Source organism: Halichoeres trimaculatus, unplaced genomic scaffold, assembly GCF_033239565.1.
Source record: "Halichoeres trimaculatus isolate MK-OKI-2021-1 unplaced genomic scaffold, fHalTri1.1 fHalTri1_scaffold_14, whole genome shotgun sequence".
In the NCBI taxonomy this organism is placed as follows: Eukaryota; Metazoa; Chordata; class Actinopteri; order Labriformes; family Labridae; genus Halichoeres; species Halichoeres trimaculatus.
Window position 1 is genome coordinate 436,085 of NW_027437192.1, and position 25,000 is coordinate 461,084.

At 49.4% G+C, this 25,000-nt stretch overlaps 3 protein-coding genes and 1 pseudogene across 3 annotated transcripts in view; all 4 read left to right on the top strand.

Annotated features, from left to right (window-relative positions):
• LOC141803248 (F-actin-uncapping protein LRRC16A-like) overlaps positions 1 to 7,074 on the top strand; it is an 8,170-nt pseudogene extending 1,096 nt beyond the window's left edge.
• A 284-nt stretch (positions 7,075 to 7,358) lies between these two features.
• LOC141802643 (secretagogin-like) lies at positions 7,359 to 11,874 on the top strand. Its single transcript, XM_074686215.1, has 10 exons — positions 7,359 to 8,472; positions 8,952 to 9,035; positions 9,514 to 9,603; positions 9,901 to 9,957; positions 10,081 to 10,158; positions 10,295 to 10,350; positions 10,448 to 10,493; positions 10,590 to 10,649; positions 10,968 to 11,036; positions 11,121 to 11,874. Exons 1-10 carry the CDS (start codon positions 8,449 to 8,451, stop codon positions 11,244 to 11,246), a joined length of 690 nt encoding a protein of 229 aa, XP_074542316.1. The 5' UTR covers positions 7,359 to 8,448; the 3' UTR covers positions 11,247 to 11,874.
• Positions 11,875 to 13,420: 1,546 nt separating this feature from the next.
• Positions 13,421 to 15,455, top strand: LOC141802637 (uncharacterized). The gene is made up of 4 exons (XM_074686205.1): positions 13,421 to 13,583; positions 13,662 to 13,705; positions 13,822 to 15,314; positions 15,384 to 15,455. The coding sequence occupies exons 1-3, from the start codon at positions 13,561 to 13,563 to the stop codon at positions 15,312 to 15,314; spliced, it is 1,560 nt and encodes a 519-aa protein (XP_074542306.1). The 5' UTR covers positions 13,421 to 13,560; the 3' UTR covers positions 15,384 to 15,455.
• A 2,718-nt stretch (positions 15,456 to 18,173) lies between these two features.
• Positions 18,174 to 25,000, top strand: part of LOC141802646 (protein MTSS 1-like) — a 31,481-nt gene continuing 24,654 nt past the window's right edge. The window contains exon 1 of the mRNA XM_074686218.1: positions 18,174 to 18,574. Coding sequence (XP_074542319.1) covers positions 18,503 to 18,574 — 72 coding nt within the window. The 5' untranslated portion in view covers positions 18,174 to 18,502. The remainder of the gene's footprint in view (positions 18,575 to 25,000) is intronic.

The following is a 25,000-nucleotide window of genomic DNA, read 5'->3' on the forward strand; positions in this document are numbered from 1 at the left end:
AGATTCTGTTTCTCTGCAGGAACGTGGCTCCAGTCCTGGACAACCTGGTCCACATGATCCAGGAGGAGGACTCGGTGAGTCCGGCTGGGTCTGGAGCAGGTTTTAGAGATGTGATGTGTTTAAACTCCTCTGTGACCTCCTTCCTCCTCCTCCTCCTCCTCCTCCTCCTCCTCCTCCTCCTCCTCCTCCTCCTCCACCTCCTCCACCTCCTCCTCCTCCTCCTCCTCCTCCTCCTCCTCCTCTTCCTCCTCCCCCTCCACCTCCTCCTCCTCCACCTCCTCTTCCTCCACCTCCTCCTCCTCCTCCTCCTCCCTCCCCCCCCCCCCCCCCCACCCTCCTCCTCCCCCCCTCCTCCTCCTCCTCCTCCTGCTCCTCCTCCTGCTCCTCCTCCTGCAGCCGCTGACCTCCCTGTCCCTCGCTGACTCCAAGCTGAAGGCGGAGCTCTCCATCGTGCTGAACGCTCTGGGCAGCAACACGTCTCTGACCCGGCTGGACATCAGCGGGAACGCCATGGGGGACATGGGCGCCAAGATGCTGGCCAAGGCGCTGCAGATCAACACCAAGCTCAGGTGAGACCACACAGACCCCCAGGGGGTCTGGACCGGTCTGCAGGAGTCCCTGAGAGCCGGTCTTTGACCCTCACAGAGTTTCTCAGTCTGAGCTCCGAGCAAAGTCGGAGGTTTCATCGTCAAACCTCTGATTTTAGATTCATGCAAACCACAGATTCTTTGTTTGTTTGTTTGTTTGTTTGTTTGTTTGTTTGTTTGTTTGTTTGTTTGTTTGTTTGTTTGTTTGTTTGTTTGTTTGTTTGTCGATCTGTTTCCTCGTCCTGACCCGGTGGCGTGCCTGCAGGACCGTGCTGTGGGACAGGAACGCCGTCAGCCCCTCAGGGTCTGCAGGACGTGGCTGCGGCTCTGGAGAAGTGAGCACGAAGAGTCAGAGTCAGACTTTGAGCGGCTCAGAGGATCACGTGACGCTGACTTCCTGTTTGCTCCTCCCCTCAGGAACTACACCATCCGCTTCATGCCCGTCCCCATCATGGACGCCGCTCAGGCCCTGAAGGCCAGCCCGGAGAAGACGGAGGACGCCTTGCTGAAGGTTCTGGTCTCTGTTGGTCCGGTCTGTGGGGGTCAGGGGTCAGTTCTCACTCTGTGTTTGTGCTGCAGATGGAGCAGTTTCTGCTGAGGAACCACGAGACCAGGAAGTACCTGCAGGAGCAGGCGTACCGGCTGCAGCAGGGCATCGTTACCACGACGACGCAGCAGGTGCACACACACACACACACACACACACACACACACACACACACACACACACACACACTCTGGATACGTGATGATGTCAGTAACGTGTCTCTGCTGATGACCTTTGACCCCTGCGTGCTGCAGATGATGGACAGGATGTGTGTGAAGGTCCAGGACCACCTGAACTCCCTGAGGTTCACAGAGACCAGCTCGGTCCAGGAGGACATGAGGGCGGCCGAGAACCTGATGAAGGACGCGCGAAACTCCAAAACGGTAAAAACCAGGACGCACAGAAGCCGAGTGCTCAGGTCATGTGACAGGAAATAACCTCCACCCCTCCCTCCCTCCAGCTGCTCCCCAACCTGTACCACCTGAGGAGCGGCGGCTCCAGCGGCGCCTGCGTGGGAGCCATCCAGGACAAACTGGAGTCGATGGCGGGCGAGGTGGCGAGGGTGATGGACGAGCAGCTGCAGGTACGTCTCTCCTCAGGTCGCCGTCCGACCCCGAGGTGTTCTCTGAGCTCATGATCTGATCTGGACCCTCAGACCATGCTGGGCGCCATGGTGGACGCCGCCGAGGGTCTGTGCCCCCACGTGATGAAGAGGAGCGGCCTTCGCCAGGAGCTGCTGAAGGCGGGAGGAGGCAGGATGAGCGTCCCCCGCAGCTTCGTCACCACCACGCTGCTGGAGCAGTCCGGGGTCGACATCATCAACAAGATCAGGTCTGAGCCGCCCCCCGTGGGCAGGGTCCGTGATCCAGATCAGGTCTGAGCCACCCCCCCGTAGGCAGGGTCCGTGATCCAGATCAGGTCTGGAGTCACAGAGTAGAGGGCCAGTCTGGTCCTGGGTCTGATAAATCCATTCACAGAGTCTTTGTTCAGATGGTTTTGTGACCCGGTCTCGGGGTCAGACCAGGATCTAAACCCAGTTTCTCTGTTTCCTGTGACTCAGTGAGGTCAAGCTCAGCGTGGCGTCCTTCCTGTCAGACCGCATCGTGGACGAGATCCTGGAGTCCCTGTCCCGCTCACAGCACACCCTGGTCAGTGTCACCCTCTGCCGGTCCTCTGTGGTCCTCCTGCTCTGTTTCCTGTCCTCTGACCTCCCTCTGACCTCCCTTTGACCTCCCTCTGTCCTCCTTTGACCCCCTCTGACCTCCCTCTGACCTCCCTCTGACCTCCTCTGTCCTCCTCTGACCTCCCTCTGACCCCTCTGACCTCCTCTGTCCTCCTCTGACCTCCCTCTGTCCTCCTCTGACCTCCTCTGACCTCCCTCTGTCCTCCTCTGACCTCCTCTGACCTCCCTCTGACCTCCTCTGACCTCCCTCTGACCCCCCTCTGACCTCCCTCTGACCTCCTCTGACCTCCTTTGACCCCCTCTGACCTCCCTCTGACCTCCTTGTCCTCAGACCAACCATCTGGTGAGGAGGGTTCAGCCTCTGCTGCGTCAGGAGCCTCAGATGGAGGCCGAGGTTCTGGATGAGGAGGTTCTGCAGCCGGAGGATCAGGACCACGAACTGAACCAGAACCACAGCCGGGACAAGATCCACGAGCTGGAGGACATGGACACGTGCACGGTTAGAAACCAGACCTGATGCTAAACCTGGATTAGAGAGAGACAGAGGCTGAGATGTTTGGTCCTGATGGAGGTCTGGATGAGTCCCAGATGAGTCCAGATGGGTCCAGATGATCCTGAATAACAGTTTTCCTCATAAAATCCTCAGATCCGTCCCTTCAGGTCCTCAGACTCCTGATGAACCTTGTTCTGTGTTTTCCAGATGACTCCTAAGTCCAAGAGGAAGAGCATCCTGGTCGGATGCTGAGGGCCGGTCTCTGTGGCGTTTGGTGAGGGACTCAGGGACTCAGGGACTCAGGGACTCAGGGACTCAGGGACCTGGGACGTGGTTTTGCAGCAGGATAAGGAGGTAGAGTAATAAATGTCTGACCCGTCTCCTCCTCCTGCAGAGATGGAGTTCGATCTGGACAAAGCTCTGGAGGAGGTCCCCATCCACGTGGAGGACCCTCCTCCTCCTCCTCCTCCGCCCGCCGCCTCCTTGAAGCCGTTGACCGGACCTCGTCGTACTACGGGGACCTCCCTCCTCCTCCGACCCCCGTGGACTCGTCCTCGGTCTGTCTGAGCGAGCTGCCGCCCCGTCGAGCTCAGGACCCTGGAGCATCGGACCAAGTCCAGACCCAAGCCGAAGAAGAGGACCAAACCCAGCCGCCCACACGTAGGTCCCCGTCTGAGGGTCCATCTGAGACCTCACCATGAGGACTGGCTTCTGGTCCGTCTCTGATCTCTGTTTGTGTTGGATCCTCAGAGAAAAGCCGACTTCAGCGGGGGCAGCGCCACACGAGGCCGAGCAGAACAGCATCATGGGAAAAACTGGACGAGGGCCTGGACGACTTCTTCTCCAAGAAAGTCACACAAAACTCAGCTTCAGGTAAGACCTGGTCCAGCGGGGGCGGGTTTCCTCCTGCCTGATCCTCATCCTGTGGTTCTGGACTCTTCTAGACTCTCCAGCATCCGGGGTCTGGCCTCCAGCTCGCAGGACGCCGCCGACAAGAAACGTGAGTCCAGGAAGAGCGGGTTCTTCAACCTCCTCAAGAACCGGGCGTCCCGCTCCGAGAAGAGCCAGGGAGCCGCCTCCATCACGCCGCCTCCGCCCACCTCCCCCACACAGCTCCGCCCACCTCCCCCACGCCAGCTCCGCCCACCTCCTCCATCAGCCCGGTGACTGAGGAGCCGTCCCCGTCCTCCCTGACTCCTGAGCCCCGTCAGGAGCTCCTCAGGGCTCAGTCCTCAGACCTCCAGGACTCTGAGACGGAGGTCTGCGTGAGCGCCGCTGGACCCGCCGAGGAGCAGAGGGAGGAGGAGGAGGAGGAAGAGGAGGAGAGCGCTGACAGGAAGGAGAACCAGCACATCCTGAGACACATCGGGGTTCCTGTGATGGGTCTGGACCTGATGGCTGAGATGAAGGCCCGGCAGGAGAGGATGGCCGCCAAGAAGGTGAGCAGACCTGGTCCAGACTCCTGGTCCCTGATCAGAGTCCAGACTCCTGGTCCCTGATCAGAGTCCAGAACTCCTGGTCCCTGATCAGAGTCCAGACTAACCTCAGGGTCTCTCTCTGTCTCTGTTTCAGTCTGAGTCCCTGAGCCTGCAGGACCAGGAGGACGAGGACACAGGTGAGTCTCCCTCTGAGGTCACGTGACCCGGTGTGATCAGCCCTTTCAAAATAAGAGCGTGGTCGTTGACTGAAGGTCGTCTTCTTCCTGCAGCAAAGTCAGACGTCCGGCCCGCGTCGCCAGCCGACCCAGACGAGTCCAAACCAGAGCCCACGCCCCGGTCTAAGCCTCCCAGCGTCACCCCCAGACCCCCCCCCACCGCAGGCCATCAAGCCCCAGTGGGACCCCGCACATCTGGGCCCCTCAGTCCAACCAGTCCAACCAGTCCCAGGCTGAGCAGCACCTCCATCGGTCAGATAGATGTTTACTCTGTGTTTGTTTATTTATTTTATCCTTTAAAAAAAAATTATTCCATTTCTCTTTTTTTAAAAATTAATCTTGTTTTTTCTTGAGGGTTACTTTATGGTTTTGTTGGTCTCTGGTCCTCAGATGACCCCTCAGAGTCTCCAGTGAGCAGCCTGTCCCCCAAAGGACCACTTCCTGCTCCTCGCCTGAAGAGGGCGCCGTCAGAGCAGGAGAGGGAGAGCGTCAGCAGCAGCAGCAGCCCGGCTGGACCTCTGTCTCCTCTGGAAGGTGAGCGTCTCTGTGACCTTTTTAAAAACCAGCAGGAACAGATTTCACCGTCCAGAGTTCCTCTTTGACGTTGACCTCCTGATGACACGTGATTTAAACGTGATTTTAACGTGACCATGAATTCAGACGTTCATACGTGGATCAGGTCTCAGATGGTGGATGGGTTAGAGCTGATGGTTCACGGTGAAGCCGCTGGTTTGGTGTCGGTTCGATCCCCCCTTTAAGGTCTGCAGAGAGCAGTGAGACGGTTTCCCTTCTAAAATCAACACAAACAGACCACAGCTCATTTAACGGACACACACACACACACACACACACACACACACACACACACTGAACACAGTTCATCTGAGGAAAAGCAGCCTGTGTTTGACCTGTCCAACTGTCAGTGTGTGTGTGTGTGTGTGTGTGTGTGTGTCAGTGTGTGTGTGATTTTGGAGTTAAGCTCCTGATTGGTGTAATTATCTCCACAGGAACTCAGTGTTTTTCCTTAAAGCAGCCATTTCTGTGTGTGTATGTGTGTGTGTGTGTGTGTGTGTGTGTGTGTGTGTGTGTGTGTGTGTGTGTGTGTGTGTGTGTGTTTTTGGGTGTTGAACATGTTTTAAAGATGTTGGAAACAGGAAGCAGAGTTCGTCAGGGCATATTTAGATGTTTTTGTCTCACGCTGACGAACTCTCTGCCTCCTCCTGTGGTCGATGATGAGGAGGAACAAACTGAAGAAGAAGAAGAGGAAGTTTGGATCGACTTTAATGTTTGGTCTCAGCTCCTCCTGCTCCTCCTGCTCCTCCTGCTCCTCCTGCTCCTCCTGAGGTCATGGTCTGGTGGTGGTTTGTGCATTAGAAGGTGAAAACTCAGAAACGTGTGTGTGTGTGTGTGTGTGTGTGTGTGTGTGTGTGTGTGTGTGTGTGTGTGTGTGTGTGTGTGTGTGTGTGTGTGTGTGTGTGTGTGTGTGTGTGTGTCTTTCAGTGGGGTCTCCCGTGGACGGCGATGCGTTCGAGTCCCCCGGTGACGGTGCTGGTCCGGGCTCTGGAGGGAGGCAGTGGTCGTCTCTGAGGAGGTCCAGTCCTCCTGCTGTGAGGGAGGACGACCGGGGAGGCGAGCCAAGTCTCTGCCGGCCTACGGTGAGTCTGACCCCCCCCTCAGTCCAACAGCAGTAACTACATGTTAGCATGTTGGTAGCATCCCGGCTAACTTCAGGCTGAGACTCCGACAGACGGACGGATCAGTCTGGATCTTCATGGTCTTCCTGTCCTTCATGTCTTTATCTCTCTGTGTTTCCAGCCAGCCCTCCGTCTCTGGCAGACCCTGATCCTGGTCCAGCTGAGGAGGAGACCACATCCTCTGCTGATGACCTCAGATCTGATCCCAGGTCAGAGGAGGAGTCTGACGACCCCCCTTCAGTCTGAGTCAGGCGCGCGGCGTGGAGGAAGTTGTGAGCTGAGGGACCTCTTCACCTGGCTCTGAGTCCCCCTGTTCCCCCTCACAGACCAGAACCAGCTTCACAGGAGGGAGACTCTGATGGTCCCGGCAGGTCCAGACTGAAGTGGGCTGGTCTTCAGGCTGGTCAGAGCTTGTTGAGTCCTGCTGAGGCTCGCTCGCAGCACTTTCTGGAAACTTTGGTCTCAAACTGTAAAAAACCACCAAGAGTCAAAACAAAACAGGACGATGCCTTAGAAAAACTGGTCTTTAATCCTGATCCACCACAGAGACCTTAGTCCACTTCAGGCACATACCAGGAGCAGGAGCTACTGAGATTATGGTTCACACCAAAGACGAGAAAACCGGACGATTGTTTCTGTGATTCCAACATTTCTAAACATCGTAACCAACAGAGACATGTGAACACTCAGGTTTTTATTTTCTGCTTCACGTCAACAATTGAGGTCCTCAAAGTCTTCCTACATCCCTCTGATCTGTCCATCCTTTGACCTGTCCATTCCTCTGATCTGTCCATCCCTCATTGACCTGTCCATCCCTCATTGATCTGTCCATCCTCTGATCTGTCCATCCCTCATTGATCTGTCCATCCCTCATTGATCTGTCCATCCTCTGATCTGTCCATACCTCTGATCTGTCCATCCTTTGACCTGTCCATCCTCTGATCTGTCCATCCCTCATTGATCTGTCCATCCTCTGATCTGTCCATCCTCTGATCTGTCCATCCTCTGATCTGTCCATCCTCTGATCTGTCCATTCCTCTGATCTGTCCATTCCTCTGATCTGTCAATCCTCTGATCTGTCCATCCCTTATTGATCTGTCCATTCCTCTGATCTGTCCATTCCTCATTGATCTGTCCATCCTCTGATCTGTCCATTCCTCTGATCTGTCATTCCTCATTGATCTGTCCCATCCTCTGATCTGTCCATCCTCTGATCTGTCCATTTCTCTGATCTGTCCATCCTCTGATCTGTCCATCCCTCTCTGATCTGTCCATGGTCTGATCTTGTCCATCCTCTGATCTGTCCATCCCTCATTGATCTGTCCATCCTCTGATCTGTCCATCCCTCATTGATCTGTCCATCCCTCATTGTCTTGACGTGTGACGTCTGTAAATATGTGAATATCGTCCCTGAAGCGTCTCGTTTTATAAAGAGACGGTTTTTCTCGTGTCAGAGTCGTGTCCGGAGCAGCAGACGCTCTGAAACATCTGACGGTGATGGTTTTTATTTTACTGGGAAATATTTTTAAAGAGAATCAGTTTTATTCAGATTTATCAGTTTCGTGTTGTTGTCTGTTTTTGTATGTTTGTACCAATAAATCCTCTGTTACCCTTCAGCCTCCTCCTCCTCCTCCTCCTCCTCCTCCCTGTCTCAGCTCCTCCTCCTCCGTATTAAAGCGGCTGGATCTCTGCTCAGCGTCATTTCTCCAGATTCAGGAGACGCTGCAGAGAAGAGGAGCAGGATCGTCTTTCCTTCAGGGAAACATCTCTCTGAGACGCTCTGTCTCAGTTCACCTGTCTCCACCTGTTCTCATCTCGTCTCTGATTGGTCGACTCCGTCTGGACCCGGGTTCTGGTCTTCAGCACCATGGACAGCTCCGTGGACGCTCTGGACGCCGCAGCTTTTTCTCAGATCTGGACGCAGTTTTGACACCAGTGGTAAGAGGTTTGAAGGTGACATGATGAGTTTCAGGTCTTAAAGGTGATGGATGCACAGGTGTGACATCATCAGGTGTGACATCATCAGGTAAATTAAAGGGATGAGTGGGCTGAAGACTCAGGGCAGCGTTTCTGAACAAACACCCAGAGGTGAGAAAGTTTCAGGGTTAGTTTTTACTGAGTATAACGTTTAATTTTCATTTTTCTCTTCTTCAATAAAGTTAAAATGTTAGAAAAGTCAAATCAGAAAGAAAGTTTGTGAATTTCCTGAAACATGTGAACCTCTCAGAGTCTGTGTTTTCAGATCAGGGATCCATAGAGGGAAACCAGCTGGACGCCCGTCTTACAAAGCATGCTGGGAAAATCTGGGATGAAGGTAAAAAGATTTAATGAAATTTAAAAAACGAAGCTATGCTGAAAAAAAAAATCTGTATTCTGATTTAATACAGCAATAAAAAACAGTTTTTACGTCTTTATTTCAGAGTGAAGCTGAGCCTTAGTTTGTGCACTGCTCTGCGTTTCTCCTCCCCACCACAGGGGGGCAGCAGAAGTCAGAAACAAAGAGTCAGCAGCTTTAAGAATATATGTTTAGCCTGAATGAAATGAGCATGAACTCAAACCACGGGGTGTGAAATACAATGACATCATCAGTTTAATTTCTGCTTCAAAGATCAGCTTCATGAGCTGGTTTCTGCAGACAGCCTCTGGTGGACACTCCAGGAACTGCAGATGTTATGCTTCATGTTTAAAGACCGCAGGTTTCTGATCGTCCTCAGAGGAAACGATGCACTGAGGCCTGTTGTTGTTGTTGTTGTTGTTGTTGTTGTTGTTGTTGTTGTTGTTGTTGTTGTTCAGGGTGAGGACAGAGTCAGTCAGCTGAGAGAGGAGCTCCAGTCGTCATGTGACGCCTCGGCTGGTGGACGTCTGCTGATCAACCAGGTCCGAACTTTTCTCCTCCTGACGTTTCAAAATGATTAACGGCTCTGGTGAAACTTTCAGACTGTTCTTCATCAGTTTGTTGTTTTGTTTGTTGTTTTGTTTGTTGTTTTGTTTGTTTGTCGTTTTGTTTGTTGTTGTTTTGTTTGTTGTTTTGTTGTTTTGTTGTTGTTTTGTTGTTTTGTTGTTGTTTTGTTGTTTTGTTTGTTGTTTTGTTGTTTTGTTTGTTGTTTTGTTTGTTGTTTTGTTGTTTTGTTTGTTGTTTTGTTGTTTTGTTTGTTGTTTTGTTGTTTTGTTTGTTGTTTTGTTTGTTGTTTTGTTGTTTTGTTTGTTGTTTTGTTGTTTTGTTTGTTGTTTGTTTGTTGTTTTGTTGTTTTGTCGTTTTGTTTGTTGTTGTTTTGTTTGTTGTTGTTTTGTTTGTTGTTGTTTTGTTTGTTGTTTTGTCGTCTGAGTTACTCTCGGTGTTTCCGTCTCTCTCCAGGTGGCGTCTGTGATGCTGTCAGAGGAGGAAAACTTCCTGCTGCTGTTTCGCAGAGAGACGCCGCTGGACAACAGCGTGGAGTTCATGAGGGTGAGGTCAGAGGTCAAAGGTCATCAGGTCATTTACAGTAAAACGTGCACAGTGAGGTCAGAGGTCAAAGGTCATCCTCGTGGTCTTAAAGTTGAACTTCAGACGTGCACATCCTCCAGGGGGCGCTGCATCCAACACATTTGAAAATTAAAACATGACAGACTGAGACGGAGCTGATGCAGTCAGTGTTTTAGCGCCACCTTCAGGACAAACACCTCACTGAGGATTATTAATCTCACAGATTATCGTTGTAGCGTGTTTAACGTCCTGTGTGAGCGTTTCCTCCTGTCTCTGCAGATCTGGAGGAACTACGACTCCGACAGCAGCGGCTACATCTGCTCCTCTGAGCTCAGGGTAACGACCGCGCCAACAGGGGGAGGAGCTTCACTGAAACCACAGACAAAGATTTCTTTACGTCTCCTGCGTTCAGTACCAACAGAGACGGTTTCAGCTGCGTCCTCTTGTTTGTCCCTGCAGGGCTTCCTTCACGACCTTTTCCTGCAGCACGGCGCGGCAGTGACCCCGGACAAACTGGAGGATTACACCGTCACCATGGTAACAGGCAGAGACAGCAGCTTCTAGAAAGTCCTCACACCTCCCTGTCCTCTAACCTTGTTTCCTCCTACTCCTCCTCCTCCTCCTCCACCTCCTCCTCCTCCTCCTCCTCCTCCTCCTCCTCCTCCTGCTGCAGATGAAGATGTTTGACAGAAACAGGGACGGCCGGCTGGACCTGAACGACCTGGCCAGGTGCTGACGCCGTGTGTCATGGATGATGTCAGAGACGCTCTGAAACAAAGGTTAAAGTGTGTGAGAAACAAACTCTGGTTTTCTGTCCCACCTCCAGGATTCTGGCTCTGAAAGAAAACTTCCTACTGAAGTTCAAGATGGACGTGAGTTTAAGACGTTTGAGATGTTTTGCTTTCGTTCTGACATCAATGACTGTTTCATTTCCTTTAACTTACTGTAATCTGCTCTCTCTGGGTCAGGCCTGCAGCCAGGACGACCGCAAGAGAGACTTTGAGAAGATCTTCGCTCACTACGACGTGGTAAGTTTGGTTTTCATGTGTCAGAGAAACAGAAAGTTGAGCTTCTCACTCCTGAGCCTGTGAAAGGCTGGAAGACTAAAACAAAGCCCAGAGGTCCTGGTTCTGCTCTGAACGGATCAGGGACCTCTGTGACCTGCTGGTCTCTGAGATCCTGGTTCTGCTCTGAACGGATCAGGGACCTCTGTGACCTGCTGGTCTCTGAGATCCTGGTTCTGCTCTGAACGGATCAGGAACCTCTGTGACCTGCTGGTCTCTGAGATCCTGGTTCTGCTCTGAACGGATCAGGAACCTCTGTGACCTGCTGGTCTCTGTGTGCAGAGTCAGACCGGAGCGCTGGAAGGCCCCGAGGTGGACTGGTTCGTCAGAGACATGATGGAGCTGGTCAAGGTAAGCCGCCACCTTCTCTCTGCACGCCTCCCCCCTGAAAACACCCTGACCTCTGACCTTTGACCTCTGACCTCTGACCTGCAGCCCAGCCTGGGCAGCACAGACCTGGACAAGTTCAGGAAGGCTCTGATGCGTCACTGCGACATCAACGGGGACGGAAAGATCCAGAAGAACGAGCTGGCGCTGTGCCTGGGCCTCAAACACAGCTAACGGCTCAGAGCGTCTCCGTCTCTGCCCCGGGTCCCTGAGTCTGACATCATCAGCCCGCTAACTTCCATCACCCATCCCCTCTGTGTGAGCAGGTCCCTCTCAGAGTCCAGTTCAGGAGTCCAGTTCATGAGTCCAGTTCATGAGTCCAGTTCAGGAGTCCAGTTCAGGAGTCCAGTTCAGGAGTCCAGTTCATGAGTCCAGTTCAGGAGTCCAGTTCATGAGTCCACTTCAGGAGTCCAGTTCAGGAGTCCAGTTCAGGAGTCCAGTTCAGGAGTCCAGTTCAGGAGTCCAGCTCATGAGTCCAGTTCATGAGTCCAGTTCATGAGTCCAGTTCAGGAGTTCAGTTCATGAGTCCAGTTCAGGAGTCCAGTTCATGAGTCCAGTTCAGGAGTCCAGTTCATGAGTCCACTTCAGGAGTCCAGTTCAGGAGTCCAGTTCAGGAGTCCAGTTCATGAGTCCAGTTCAGGAGTCCAGTTCAGGAGTCCAGTTCAGGAGTCCAGTTCAGGAGTCCAGTTCATGAGTCCAGTTCATGCTTCTTACAGTGAATCATTTCACCCCACAGTGACGCTGTGCAGCTGTTTTCATGTGTTCACCTCCTGATGTGACAGTTTATGTCTGCATGATCAAATCAGTGTTTAACAGAGATGTTCAATAAAAAGGTTTTAATCTTTGTTCCTCTTTTCTTTCTGCTGTAAATAAAGTGATCTGTTACATTTCAAAAACAACACAACAGGAAGTAATGTCCCAAATTTACTGTATTGTTTTGAAAAACACGAGTACTTATAAAAAAATATACCATAACATATAAAATGCTGACGCTTTTAATGATAATAAGAAGAAGAATTATAACAACATGTTTTATGTTTTTAGCACTTTTCAAAAACTTAAAGACACTTTACACAGAAAAGACAAAGTACACGTTAAAAACAAATACAGCTTTAAAACAGAGTGAAAAACCACAAACTTGGATAAAGGTCTACACAGAAACATATTTGGTTTGGACTTGTTTGCACTCTTTCATTCTTTCATTTTGTGTGGGAAGGGCCATAGACATGCTTGTAAATGTAAATGCAAATATTTTTATCATGTTACTACCCCTGACTTTCTCATTTTTTATACAAAATTTTCATTTATCTACTTTATTTAATTTTTCTTTTAAATTGCTTTCAAAAAAGTTTTTATTTATTTATTTATTTATTTTTTCATTTCTACCACATTGTTTAACAATGGTCTGAAAATATGTCAGACTTATTTTACAGTTTTTCCTTATTTCTGAAAAATGAATGTAACTTTGTCTAGCTGCAAAACACATTTTAATTTTGCATTGAAGAAAAACTTAAATATTAAAAAATAAAATGTTAACTGTGATGTAATGAAAAATTTGCAGTTAGAAATAATAGAATTTCCCTCAATTGAAAGACAAATATATATATCACTGATATAAGGGCCATTGATTGACGACTATAGCAAAAAAATAAATAAATAAAAATAAAACATAGTGAAAAACAAACATGATAAACAATTTTTTTAAAAAGTGCATGGTGAAAGCTGAGTCATGGAGGTTTGGGCTAAAATATGCTAATTTAAAAGTTATTCATTGTGAGGAAACTTCACCCCAGAAACTTTAAATATAGCACACACACATAAACTCAGAGAAATGTTTTTTTTTTTTTTTTTTACTAAAACAGGATTAATAAAGATAAATCTGTGTTTTATTTTTGTTTCTGATCATTCACAGGTTGTTTAAGCTGTTTTATAGTTAGTTTAGTGGAGGTAACAGAGCAAACTTCCTCTGTGTGGTCATGGTAACAGATCACAGGTTTCTGCTTTGCCTCTACCAAGATGGCGCCGACGTTCGGACCGGCTAACTGACGTAGCGTCTTCTACGAGTTTGGGCGCGAAATCCCCAGACTAACGTCTTTAAACTGAAGAAGGAATCTAAATAAAATGTGTGTTTGTGAAATGTTAGTTTAAAACGGACTGATAGAAACACACACACACACACACACACACACACACACACACACACACACACACACACACACACACACACACACACACTCAGGCGTCAAACGGACAGGTGTGTGTGTGTGAGCTCACGGACGTGACGTGAAGCGCGTTTAGCTAATTAGCCAAAGTGCTATCACCTGCTGAGGTCGGCCCGCTGAGCCCCACAGCCTGTTTCTAATCCCCTCATCAGAGCCAGACCTGGTTTGTGGACACCTGAAGGAGCAGAGCAGGACCCAGTGAGCAGGACTCTTTGAGCTGGATCAGGACTTTCTGTTGGGCTGTTAGGATCTGGTTCGTGGACAGGATGGCCTCTGGATTTGGTGTGAGGTGGGATTCACTCCTGAGGTCTCTAAGCTGAATGTTGATCCAGTCTTTGTGTTGCTCATGTTTCTGTCTGCTCCACAGAGTCCTCCTCCTCTCACTCCTTGTCTTTGGGGGGCGGGCAGAAGGTGAGAACCATCACACACAAACCGGACTTTGTTTAGTCCAGTCTCTGACCCTTCAGGGTTCACATGTCAAACAGTTTCTGAGATGTTTCTGAGTCCAAACTGTCCCCTCTGACCAGGACTGAGCTACAGGAGCGGGGGATCCCACAGGGGCGATCCTCACTTTGACCTGGCTGAGGATTTCCCAAACCACTACAAACCCGAGTCCTCCAGCCATGGGGGCTCTGGACCACATGGAAGTCCTCTGAGCAGTTTCAGTCCCAGTTTCCCTGAAGGTGGATTTTCTCACAGCATGAAACCTCAGGGTGGGCAGGGTGATGGATACAGACCAGGAGGTGTTCCCAGTTCCAAACCTGACCCCCTGGACCTGCTGAGACGGAGAAAGAACCAAGAGGCCCAGATCTATCAAACCAGCCCCAACACAGACGGGGTCCTCCAGACCAAAGCCGGCATGTGGGACTTCCCCCCGTTACCGGACGGCTACAGGTTTGAGCCCTCAGTCATTTCAAGTGAAGGCACCGAAGAACCTGCTGGTCCAGAAGTGGGCCCACAGAAACCCAGATACCCCTCAAAACCTCAGCAGCAAAGCTACGTTGGACAACCTCAGCAACCCAGCTACGTTGGACAACCTCAGCAACCCAGCTACGTTGGACAACCTCAGCAACCCAGCTACGTTGGACAACCTCAGCAACAAAGCTATGTTGGACAACCTCAGCAACCCAGCTACGTTGGACAACCTCAGCAACCGCAGCAACCCAGCTCCAAGACTGACGGGGTCCAGAGCAAAGCTAACATGTGGGACTTTCTTCCGTCACCAGGGGGCTACAGGTTTGAGCCCTCGGTCATTTCAGGTGAAGATGTTGACGAACCTGCTGGTTCAGCAATGGGCAACCAGAAACACAGCTTCCCCTCAAAACCTCAGCAACCAGGCCACGCTGTGAAACTGCAGCAGCGGGTCAGCTACCTCTTTAAACCGCAGCAACCTAGCTTCTCCTCAAAACCCCAGCAACCTAGCTACAATGCTAAACCACAGCAACAGTCAAACTACGCCCCCAAACCTCAGCAACCTAGCTACAATGCTAAACCTCAGCAACCTAGCTTCAATGCTAAACCTCAGCAACCTAGCTTCAATGCTAAACCTCAGCAACCTAGCTACTCCTCAAAACCTCAGCAACCTAGCTTCTCCTCAAAACCCCAGCAACCTAGCTACAATGCTAAACCTCAGCAACCTAGCTACAATGCTAAACCGCAGCAACCTAGCTACTCCTCCAAACCTCAGCAACCTAGCTACAATGCTAAACCGCAGCAACCTAGCTACTCCTCAAAACTGCAGCAACCTAGCTACAATGCTAAACCCCAGCAACCTAGCTACAATGCTAAACCACAGCAACCTAGCTACAATGCTAAACCACAGCAACCTAGCTGGCAAAGCCCTCAGACAGGTTTCACCCCAGGAGGTGTTCTCCAGACCAAGGCCGGCATGTGGGACCTGCCCCTGTACCCTGACGCCGTCTCTCCCAGAAGTTCGGCGCCGATTCCGATGTCATCGCTGGATCATCCCAGGTGGCGGCGACCTGTAGCGTCTGCTCACAGCGGGAACAGACGACCTTAGGTGAGTCTAACCTCTACCTGCCTTTTTCATCCTGACGCTTCGTTTACTGACCGCCCTCTCTGCCCGCAGGTCTCTGACGACCCTCTGGATCTGGACTCATCAGTTTTAGACTCTGAATAAAGCTCTTTACAGAACTTCCTGTTTGTGGGCGTTTGATTGGCTCATGTGTTTTCCTGTTTGTATTCATGCGAGCAGCTCAGGGTTAAGAAAGTCAAACAGGGACTGAAACCAGCAGTGGGGGGGTCGCCGAGCAGGTGGTGGAGCGTGGGGAAATTACAGGGGATCTGCACCATGAGGCGAGAGAGTCTGAGAGCGCCACAGCTGCATGTCAGGGCAGGAGCCAGGGTTTGATGAGGGCGGGGCTGGAGGGGGGTCACACTGTTATAATCTGACGCCAAGTGAAACCGTGAATCCTGCAGACTGAGGCTCTTCACGCAACACGCTTCAGTACGACTCTGGATGTGACAGGTTAACGAGTCTTTACGCCCAAACGAAGCGGCTTTGACCTCATTCTGATGCTGGATTTGCAGACGTTGAGATGTGGATTTGTAAAGTGCTTTGTGTTGTTTCTCCATCTCTGGGTGTGACGGTCAAACACAGAATCCGTTCCTCAGGTGATCTGGATTCTAACCCCCCTGATGAGGCTCAGATAAAAACCTCTAAACTCTTCCTCCAGATCCTGGGTCCTGGTCTTTCTGCGCCCCTCCTCTCCTGTGATTGCTGTTATTAGCTGAGTCCTCTCCTCTTCACAGCCATAATAACACACACAGCTGCTCCAGTGTGTGTGTGTGTGTGTGTGTGTGTGTGTGTGTGTGTGTGTGTGTGTGTGTGTGTGTGTGTGTGTGTGTGTGTTCCCTGTCATTACGCAGACACTCTGTGGTTAAATCTCTGCGTTGGTGGTTTCAGATCTCTGCCAGCTCCACCATCTGATCCATGATCCCCTCAGACCGCCCAGCTCCGCTGACTTCAGACCAGGATCCAGAGCCTCAGTTTGGGGTCAGAGGTCAGCAGGTTTTTCCTCCAGAGTGTTTCATTAAAGTTTCAACAGATATTTAGATTCAGCCCAACACCAACATTTCTCCTGAATGGAGGAGTTTTCTGACAGGATCAAACTCTTCCATCATGTTTGAGGTTTTTAAGTTACTTTTAAAATCCTCACTTTGACTTTTTCTTCACTGTTTTCTGTGAGAGGAGTTGGACTTTGTTGTTTTAAGTCCCATCTGGAGGAGGAAAAGCGAATCTATCAAGTGTTTGTTTCATTTTTTTCTTCTAGATATTAAAGACAAAAATGACGCCATGATTGATTTAAAGAGTAAAAGTAATCTTCCAATAGGATCAGAGAAATGTAACTATCTTTTTCTCTCTCTGTCGTGGAGTAAATCAGACTCTTTTCTGTCTTCATGTCTGAAATTAAGCGTCACTGACAGAGTTTCTCCACTAGGGGTCGTCCAGCTTCACAGAGAGGCTCAGTTTTTAACAGGGTTCAGTTTGTTAAAGAGGAAGATTTAAGCACAGCTGTAGTTTAACTACAGGTCTCTAATGTGAATCAGATTAAGAATAAAAAACAAGAAGTTTATCAAAAAGAATAAACTTTATTTTTCTGCAAACGGTGAAAAACAAATGAGACACATCCAAAAACCAGAGACCTGCCCAGTCCTCGGCATCATCAAAAATATTCTAAAAATATGAAATATTAAAAAAAGAAGTCATAACACATTCAGAAACCAGACTGACTGGACTCACTGAGGGGTCTACTCTGAACCAGGACTCTGGACCAGGACTCTTCAGGACTTCAGACTCTCCATCAGGTCATCAGTGATGAATTAATCTGTGACAGTGAAAGATTAAACTGATCTGTCTGTGAGGCTTGATTTTATGGACTCACCTCCTCTTTAGATCCAACAGTTCAGAGAATCTGTCACTAGATGGCGCTGTGGATTAAATATCAGAGAGTAACAGTCTGTTTTATTTGTCTAACAGGACATTAATATTTCTCAGTTTAGACCAAACCAGCAGCTCAGTGAGATACAAACTCTTTGTTAAAAGGTGAAAGGTCAACAGGTGAGAGGAAGTGATCATAACAGTGAATCAGGTGATCAGAGAGGGTTTATGGTTCCTTCATAGAAAGTCTCTGAGAAAAATAAATTCACTAAAAAATAATAAAAATAATAAATAATTTATTTATCACACACTCATATTATTATTATTATTATTATTATTATTATTATTATTATTATTATTATTATTATTATTATTATGTTCTTTGCCCTCAAAAAATTCAAACTTATATATGAACTTTTTTTTAATGTAGAACTTTGCTTTACTGTATAGACATTCAGGCTGCACATTCATTTAGTACTCAGTAAAATGAATGTATAGTAAAATACTAAATAACATATAAACGTATAATCACAATAGATTAGATCTAAATAGGAAAATAAATGAAAAAGAAATAATTAGATATAATAAAAATACATTCAGACATATGATACATTGATACATGATAATTCATCTTGAGCTTATTTTGAAGTTACTGAAAATTAATCCCTAAAGTATAGCAGTGTGCATTCACTTTTTCCTTTTTGACATGGGTTTGAAAGTGGCTAAAGAAAAATTAAACTCTATGATGAAAGATATTACAGTTGGGTTGGAACTTTGAGTCCTGCGTCAGTGATTTGATCTAAATTTATAGGATCAGTTAGTTTTTCTAAGAGGAGAGGTGTTTTTGAGTCTTTTTCTCATCTTTAAATCGTGTGCTATCACCTCTGTCTCTGTCCATTAACAAAAAGCTTCCTCTCCTGTGGGCGGGGCCATGCGCATGCGCGTCCCCGTCCCTCCCTGCGCGCTCCCTGCCCCCTCCCTCAGCAGACCCAGCTCCTCTCGGTGAGGAGTTCACTCTCTCCAGCAGCGTCGCGTCGTCTCCTGCTCCTCTCTGCCCCGCTATGGGTCTCCTCCTGCGGTCGTGGGGTCTCCGGGCTCCGGGAGGACTCTGAGATCCGGCTCCGCTGCTGCTCGTGTCCGCGTCCCGCTCCGCTCCGCCCGGGGAACCCCTGCTGCGCGGCTCTGAGGGCTCTGACGGGCTCTCATTGTTGTTCCCGGTGCTCAGCTCTCATTGATCCGTTTCCTGCCGTCCTTCATGGAGCCCGGCTCCCCGTGACAGACGCTTCATTTCCGGGGACACGCTGAAGATGGAGGCGGTGATGGAGAGGGAGTGCAGCGCGCTGGGGGGGCTTTTCCAGACCGTCATCGGAGACATGAAGGTAACAGGAGGAGCTTTATGATGCACCTGATCAGCGCTGACACACACACACACACACACACACACACACACACACACACACACACACACACACACACACACACACACACACAGAGGAACACAGGAACACACCCCTCTGTCTGTTTATTGGAGATCATTAATCTGTTAATTATCAGGGGGGGGGGGGGGGGGGGGGGGGGGTGTTCAGGCTCTGCTGCCTTCATGTTGAGGACAAATCTGCAGCTTTCACCTGGAAACCACAGGCAGCAGCTACAGGCAGCAGATACAGGCAGCAGCTACAGGCTGCAGCTACAGGCAGCAGATACAGGCAGCAGCTACAGGCAGCAGATACAGGCAGCAGATACAGGCAGCAGCTACAGGCAGCAGATACAGGCAGCAGATACAGGCAGCAGCTACAGGCAGCAGATACAGGCAGCAGATACAGGCAGCAGCTACAGGCAGCAGATACAGGCAGCAGATACAGGCAGCAGCTACAGGCAGCAGATACAGGCAGCAGCAGGCAGCAGCTACAGGCAGCAGCTACAGGCAGCAGATACAGGCAGCAGCTACAGGCAGCAGATACAGGCAGCAGATACAGGCAGCAGCTACAGGCAGCAGCTACAGGCAGCAGATACAGGCAGCAGATACAGGCAGCAGCTACAGGCAGCAGATACAGGCAGCAGCAGGCAGCAGCTACAGGCAGCAGCTACAGGCAGCAGATACAGGCAGCAGCTACAGGCAGCAGCTACAGGCAGCAGATACAGGCAGCAGCAGGCAGCAGCTACAGGCAGCAGCTACAGGCAGCAGATACAGGCAGCAGATACAGGCAGCAGGCAGCAGCTACAGGCTGCAGCTACAGGCAGCAGATACAGGCAGCAGATACAGGCAGCAGCTACAGGCAGGGGATACAGGCAGCAGGCAGCAGCAGCAGGCAGCAGCTACAGGCAGCAGCTACAGGCAGCAGATACAGGCAGCAGATACAGGCAGCAGGCAGCAGCTACAGGCAGCAGATACAGGCAGCAGATACAGGCAGCAGCTACAGGCAGCAGATACAGGCAGCAGGCAGCAGCTACAGGCAGCAGCTACAGGCAGCAGGCAGCAGCTACAGGCAGCAGATACAGGCAGCAGATACAGGCAGCAGCTACAGGCAGCAGATACAGGCAGCAGATACAGGCAGCAGGCAGCAGCTACAGGCAGCAGATACAGGCAGCAGATACAGGCAGCAGGCAGCAGCTACAGGCAGCAGATACAGGCAGCAGATACAGGCAGCAGGCAGCAGCTACAGGCAGCAGATACAGGCAGCAGATACAGGCAGCAGGCAGCAGCTACAGGCAGCAGATACAGGCAGCAGATACAGGCAGCAGGCAGCAGCTACAGGCAGCAGATACAGGCAGCAGATACAGGCAGCAGGCAGCAGCTACAGGCAGCAGATACAGGCAGCAGATACAGGCAGCAGGCAGCAGCTACAGGCAGCAGATACAGGCAGCAGATACAGGCAGCAGATACAGGCAGCAGCTACAGGCAGCAGATACAGGCAGCAGATACAAACAGCAGAGATGTTAAATTTGAGACTTTGCTTTGTTTACACGTTTAGTAACATCGTGGCCTTGAAGCTATGACTTTAAATCAATCCCTGCGAGCATTAAACAGACTGATGACTGATGGTTTGAGTGTGTTTAAGGACAATGAGTCTAATTACTCTACAAACATTTTTATTTCTGCTGTGAAGATCAGCTTTATGAATGGCTGTGTATGGGATTTCTACAGACAGCCTCTAGTGGACACTCCAGGAACTGCAGTTTGTAACACTTCACACTGACTCCATATTTATAGACTGGAGGTTGATCAGAAGTCAAACAAAGAGAAGATGACTCAGCTTTTCTTAGTGACTCCTGTCGTTGATGGGCTTCAGAAGTCTGTATGAGAAACGAACAGGTGACATCACAGACTGCGTCCATGTTTCACACAGACTGTGGGTGTGAGGCTAAAGCTGTTGACGTCAAAATGTGTGGTCATGTGAGGTCAAAGCGTGTGGTTATGTTGAGGTTAAAATATGTAGTTAATGTTGAGATCAAATCGTGTAATCATGTGGTAAAGCATGTCGTCATGTTGAGTTAGTGAGGTCATGTTAAGGTCAAAGTATGAGGTCATGTGAGGTCAAAGTGTGATGGGGACATCAGAGCTGATCACAGCTGTTGTATTGTTTGTATTGTTGCTTGTTTGTTCATATCCTCACAGCTATCAGGTGTGTGTGCAGGTTGTTATGGGCTGCTCATGGTGGGAGGAGCCTGTGGCATCCAATGAGGTACAGTGTAGCCCCGCCCACAACCTGTTTGCTTCACAACAAAGAGAACAGGTGGTTTCTGACAGGTGTAGTCACTTCATAAAGACAGATTCAAAGAAACCTGCCACACTCTCCTCCTCCTCCTCCTCCTCCTCCTCCTCCTCCTCCTCCTCCTCCTCTTCCTCCTCCTCCTCTATCATTTCTTCCTCCTCTCCGTGTCACACTCCCTCTGTGTTTATTTCTCAGACAGTTTTTCTCCGTCATCGTAAACATGTGGGAGGACAGAGACGGACTCTGGAGGAGTTTCAGTCTGCTGAGTGTGGTTTCTGTGTTTGTATCTTCAGACATAAGGGTCTGGGTCAGGATCAGGATCTGAGTCAGAACCAGGATCAGGATCAGGACCAGGGTCAGGGTCTGTTCTGAATCTGTCAGGTTTAGTTTAGTAGGTCACAGAGAGGACTCATAGTGCGTCCCAAATCGCATACTTCCATACTCAAATACTCAAATACTCAAAATTTTGAGTATACTGCGTCAAAATGAAAAACAGTATGCATAGTATGTGAAAAATGAGTATGCAAAAGTACCAGGATGATGTACTCAAATCGTCCCGGATTTTGAGTATGCAGCTGTGGACACTTGACGCACTCATTTCCTCCTCTGGCTGCATGTATAAATGTATAAATGTAACTTATTGATGTTGTTTTTTACACGTGTTGTTTCCACCAAGCACCATCAGCTGTTGACGTTGTGTATGTGGTGTAACTTGTTTTCGTTTGTTTTGTTCAGCGAATGATAGGCTATGCCAGTGTTTCTCAAATCTGGTCCTGAGGACCCCCTGCCCTGCATGTTTTAGATGTTACTGACTCCAGCACACCTGATTCAATGATCAGCTCGTTATCAAGCTCTGCTCAGCCTGATAACGAGCTGATCATTTCAATCAGGTGTGCTGGAGTCAGTAACATCTAAAACATGCAGGGCAGGGGGTCCTCAGGACACAGGATGGAAGTATGTGATTTGGGACACACTATCAGTCTTGGTTTCACTTGATTCATGGTTAAAACTCCTTGTGGTGGACTCCACAGCGCCCCCTGGTCTGAAGTGAACCCCTCCTGCTCCCCCTCCTCAGCCTGGTTTTCCCGCCCTGTGCAGATGCTGCTGTGTTTGGCTGCGAGCCGTTCCTCATTGTGCCGCTGCCGAAGCTGAAGCCACATTAGGGCTGATCCCTTTAAGTGGAACCGATCTGTGTGTGTCTCCCTGGAGCTGAGTCTGTCTGATCCTCTTACACTGAGAGCGGCTCTAAACCGGCTTCACACAGGCCGTCACACATGCCTTCACACACACCTTCACACACACCTTCACACACACCTTCACACACACCTTCACACACACCTTCACACACACCTCAGAGCACTTTACCTGGTCACACAGAGGCTGAGCTGGAGGTTTACTGCTGAATCTCTCAGACTGACACCGTGAGCATTGTTTCTGCGCTGTAAGTCATTTCTCTTCAGCTGAGAGTGAGCAGAGACACCTTCCTGTCCCTGCAGACCCTAACTCCATCCAGAAACTCCAGCAGAAACTCCAGCGTCCTGTGTGAGTCACTGAAACCTAAAGACCAGCTTCGGTCTCTGAGCAGAGCCAGCACCGCCCTGATCCCCACACCCACTGGGTGCTGAACAAACCAGCTGCTGAGTGGTGGAGGAAGTCATTTTCTGTGTTGGTGGAGCATCATGATGGAGTCTCAAACTACGTTTTAATCACAGGGTATTAAAGTTTTTAAGTCTCAGTCTTGCAGAGCGTTTACTGCTAGAGATTTCCCATCGCCCTGCATGACGGTAGAGTTTAGGGAGGTGCTGTGTCTTACCTCTCCATGCACATCTCCTGGTCCAGCTCAGTCTTTATTCTGTCCCTCCGAGGCCCCTGTAGTATCTTCACATGGTTCACAGCTCAGTAAAATCTCTATGCTTCTCTGTCTCTGATGTTTTATAAACTCTTATTTCAGCCTCTGTCTGAAACTCTTTGTTTGAGCTGCTGTCTCTTTAAGGCTCCCTGCTCCACAAACCCCCTTCACTTATTCTTTTATTACGCACTTAATAAAAAGGAAAACAATAAAACCAATCAGAAAAAGCCAAACAAAAAATGAATCTATGAGTATACATTAAAAAATGAATACAATCAAGTATAGATAAAAAAGAATTAAAACTTTTTATCAGTGTCACAGGAAAATAAATTCTTCCAATACTATTTTCAATGTTTTTATTAGAAAGCTGCTAAAACTGGAAAAAAGATAAATTTTCCTAAAAATCATATTTTTTTTCTTTTTTTATTATTAATATATTTTTAGTTACAAACTGTAAGGCACATAATTCATATTCACATTGTGTACATTAGGTTGAATAGGAAAAGTAACATTAAACAAACATTACACAGAACAGTGTTTAGTCAATAAAGAAGTAAATTAATTAAAGAGAAAAAAATATACATTCATTTATTTATTTCAGGGTCACGGGTCAGTGAAATTATAATTTTGTATTGAGGTCAGGGTTAGAGGGTTATGAGCAGACCTGGGGACCCCCTGCTCTGCATGTTTTAGATGTTACCCCACTCCAGCACACCTGGTTCTAATGATCAGCTCGTTATCAGGCTGAGCAGAGCTTGATAACGAGCTGATCATTTGAATCAGGTGTGCTGGAGTGGGGTAACATCTAAAACATGCAGGGCAGGGGGTCCTCAGGACCAGGATGGAGAAACACTGGTCTGATGTGTCATGAACCAGCAGGGAGACCCTGATGACCTCATCTGATGGTTTTTGTCCAGCTCGCTCAGTCGTTCCTCAAAGTTGAGTCAGTTTTCTTCTTTGTCATGTTTTGCTGATTGTTTTGTCTCGTTGTTTTCACTGCCCCCTGTGTTTTGTTATAGCACTGTGTTGTTTGTAGTTGTTGCTCCTGTTTTTGGTCTTTGGCCCTTCAGTCTGAACCTGGAGGCCTCTGTGACTGTGTGTTTGTGTGCGTCAGGTAAAGCTAACGTTAGCTAACAGCTCTTCCTGGACTGAGGCGTTGGTTTATTCACCTCTGAGCTGTTAAAGTCCTGCTCCCTGTCCCTCTCTCTGTTTGGGGGGTCAGGATCAGATCCTCCTGAACCCTCACAGCTGGATCAGATCCACATGGTCTCTGTGTTTGTCTGTTCCTCTGTTAGCTTCCTCTCTGTCTGTTTCTGCTCTCAAAGCCAGGCTCAGTTTTCAGGGTTGAAGAAGTGAAACGCTTGTTGACCTGTGTTTCCTGAAGACCCTAAAGGTCTGGTTTCTGGTGGTGCAGGTTAAAGGATCAGGTTTCTGGTTTACCTCAGAGAACGGCTCATGGGCTCTGAAGACTCTGACCAGGATTACAGCTCCAACAAACAGAGAGAGGATTCCTGAAGGACCCTCGCTCTGCTGCTGCTGCTGCTGCTGCTGCTGCTGCTGCTGCTGCTGGTTGTTGCCACGGCGACAATTTATGTCCTCAGAGACTGATTGATGCAGCAGCCCTGCCCTCCACGACGTGTGTGTGTGTGTGTGTGTGTGTGTGTGTGTGTGTGTGTGTGTGTGTGTGTGTGTGTGTGTGTGTGTGTGTGTGTGTGTGTGTGTGTGTGTGTGTGTGTGTGTGTTACACAGAGGGAGGAGTAATGGGATGGCAGATTACAGACGCAGGGTAACGTGGAGAAATGATGAATGGGTGATGAAGAGCAGGAAGGTGAAACGATGGAGCTCACAGGGAGAGGTGTGATCCGCACGATGGATGTGACAGAGAGACAAAGACAGCAAGCATGTGACAGAAACACTGCCTGTGTGTGTGTGAGTGTGAGTGTATGTGTGTGTGTGTGTGTGTGTGTGTGTGTGTGTGTGTGTGTGTGTGTGTGTGTGTGTGTGTGTGTGTGTGTGTGAGACCCTCTCCTCTCCGTCTGAAGCCCTCTCCCTCCCTGTAGCTGCAGCAGCGTTACCATGGCAGCAGTATCCAGGCGATGATGCTGAGCTCTGTCTCTCCGCCCAGCTCAGCTCAGCTGCATGGTTACACGGTGACGCCAGCAGAAGGCCACGCCCACAGAGAGCAGAGAGGATGTAACCGCTCTTTGACAGAACAGGACTTCAGTCCAGAGCAGATTCTCAAA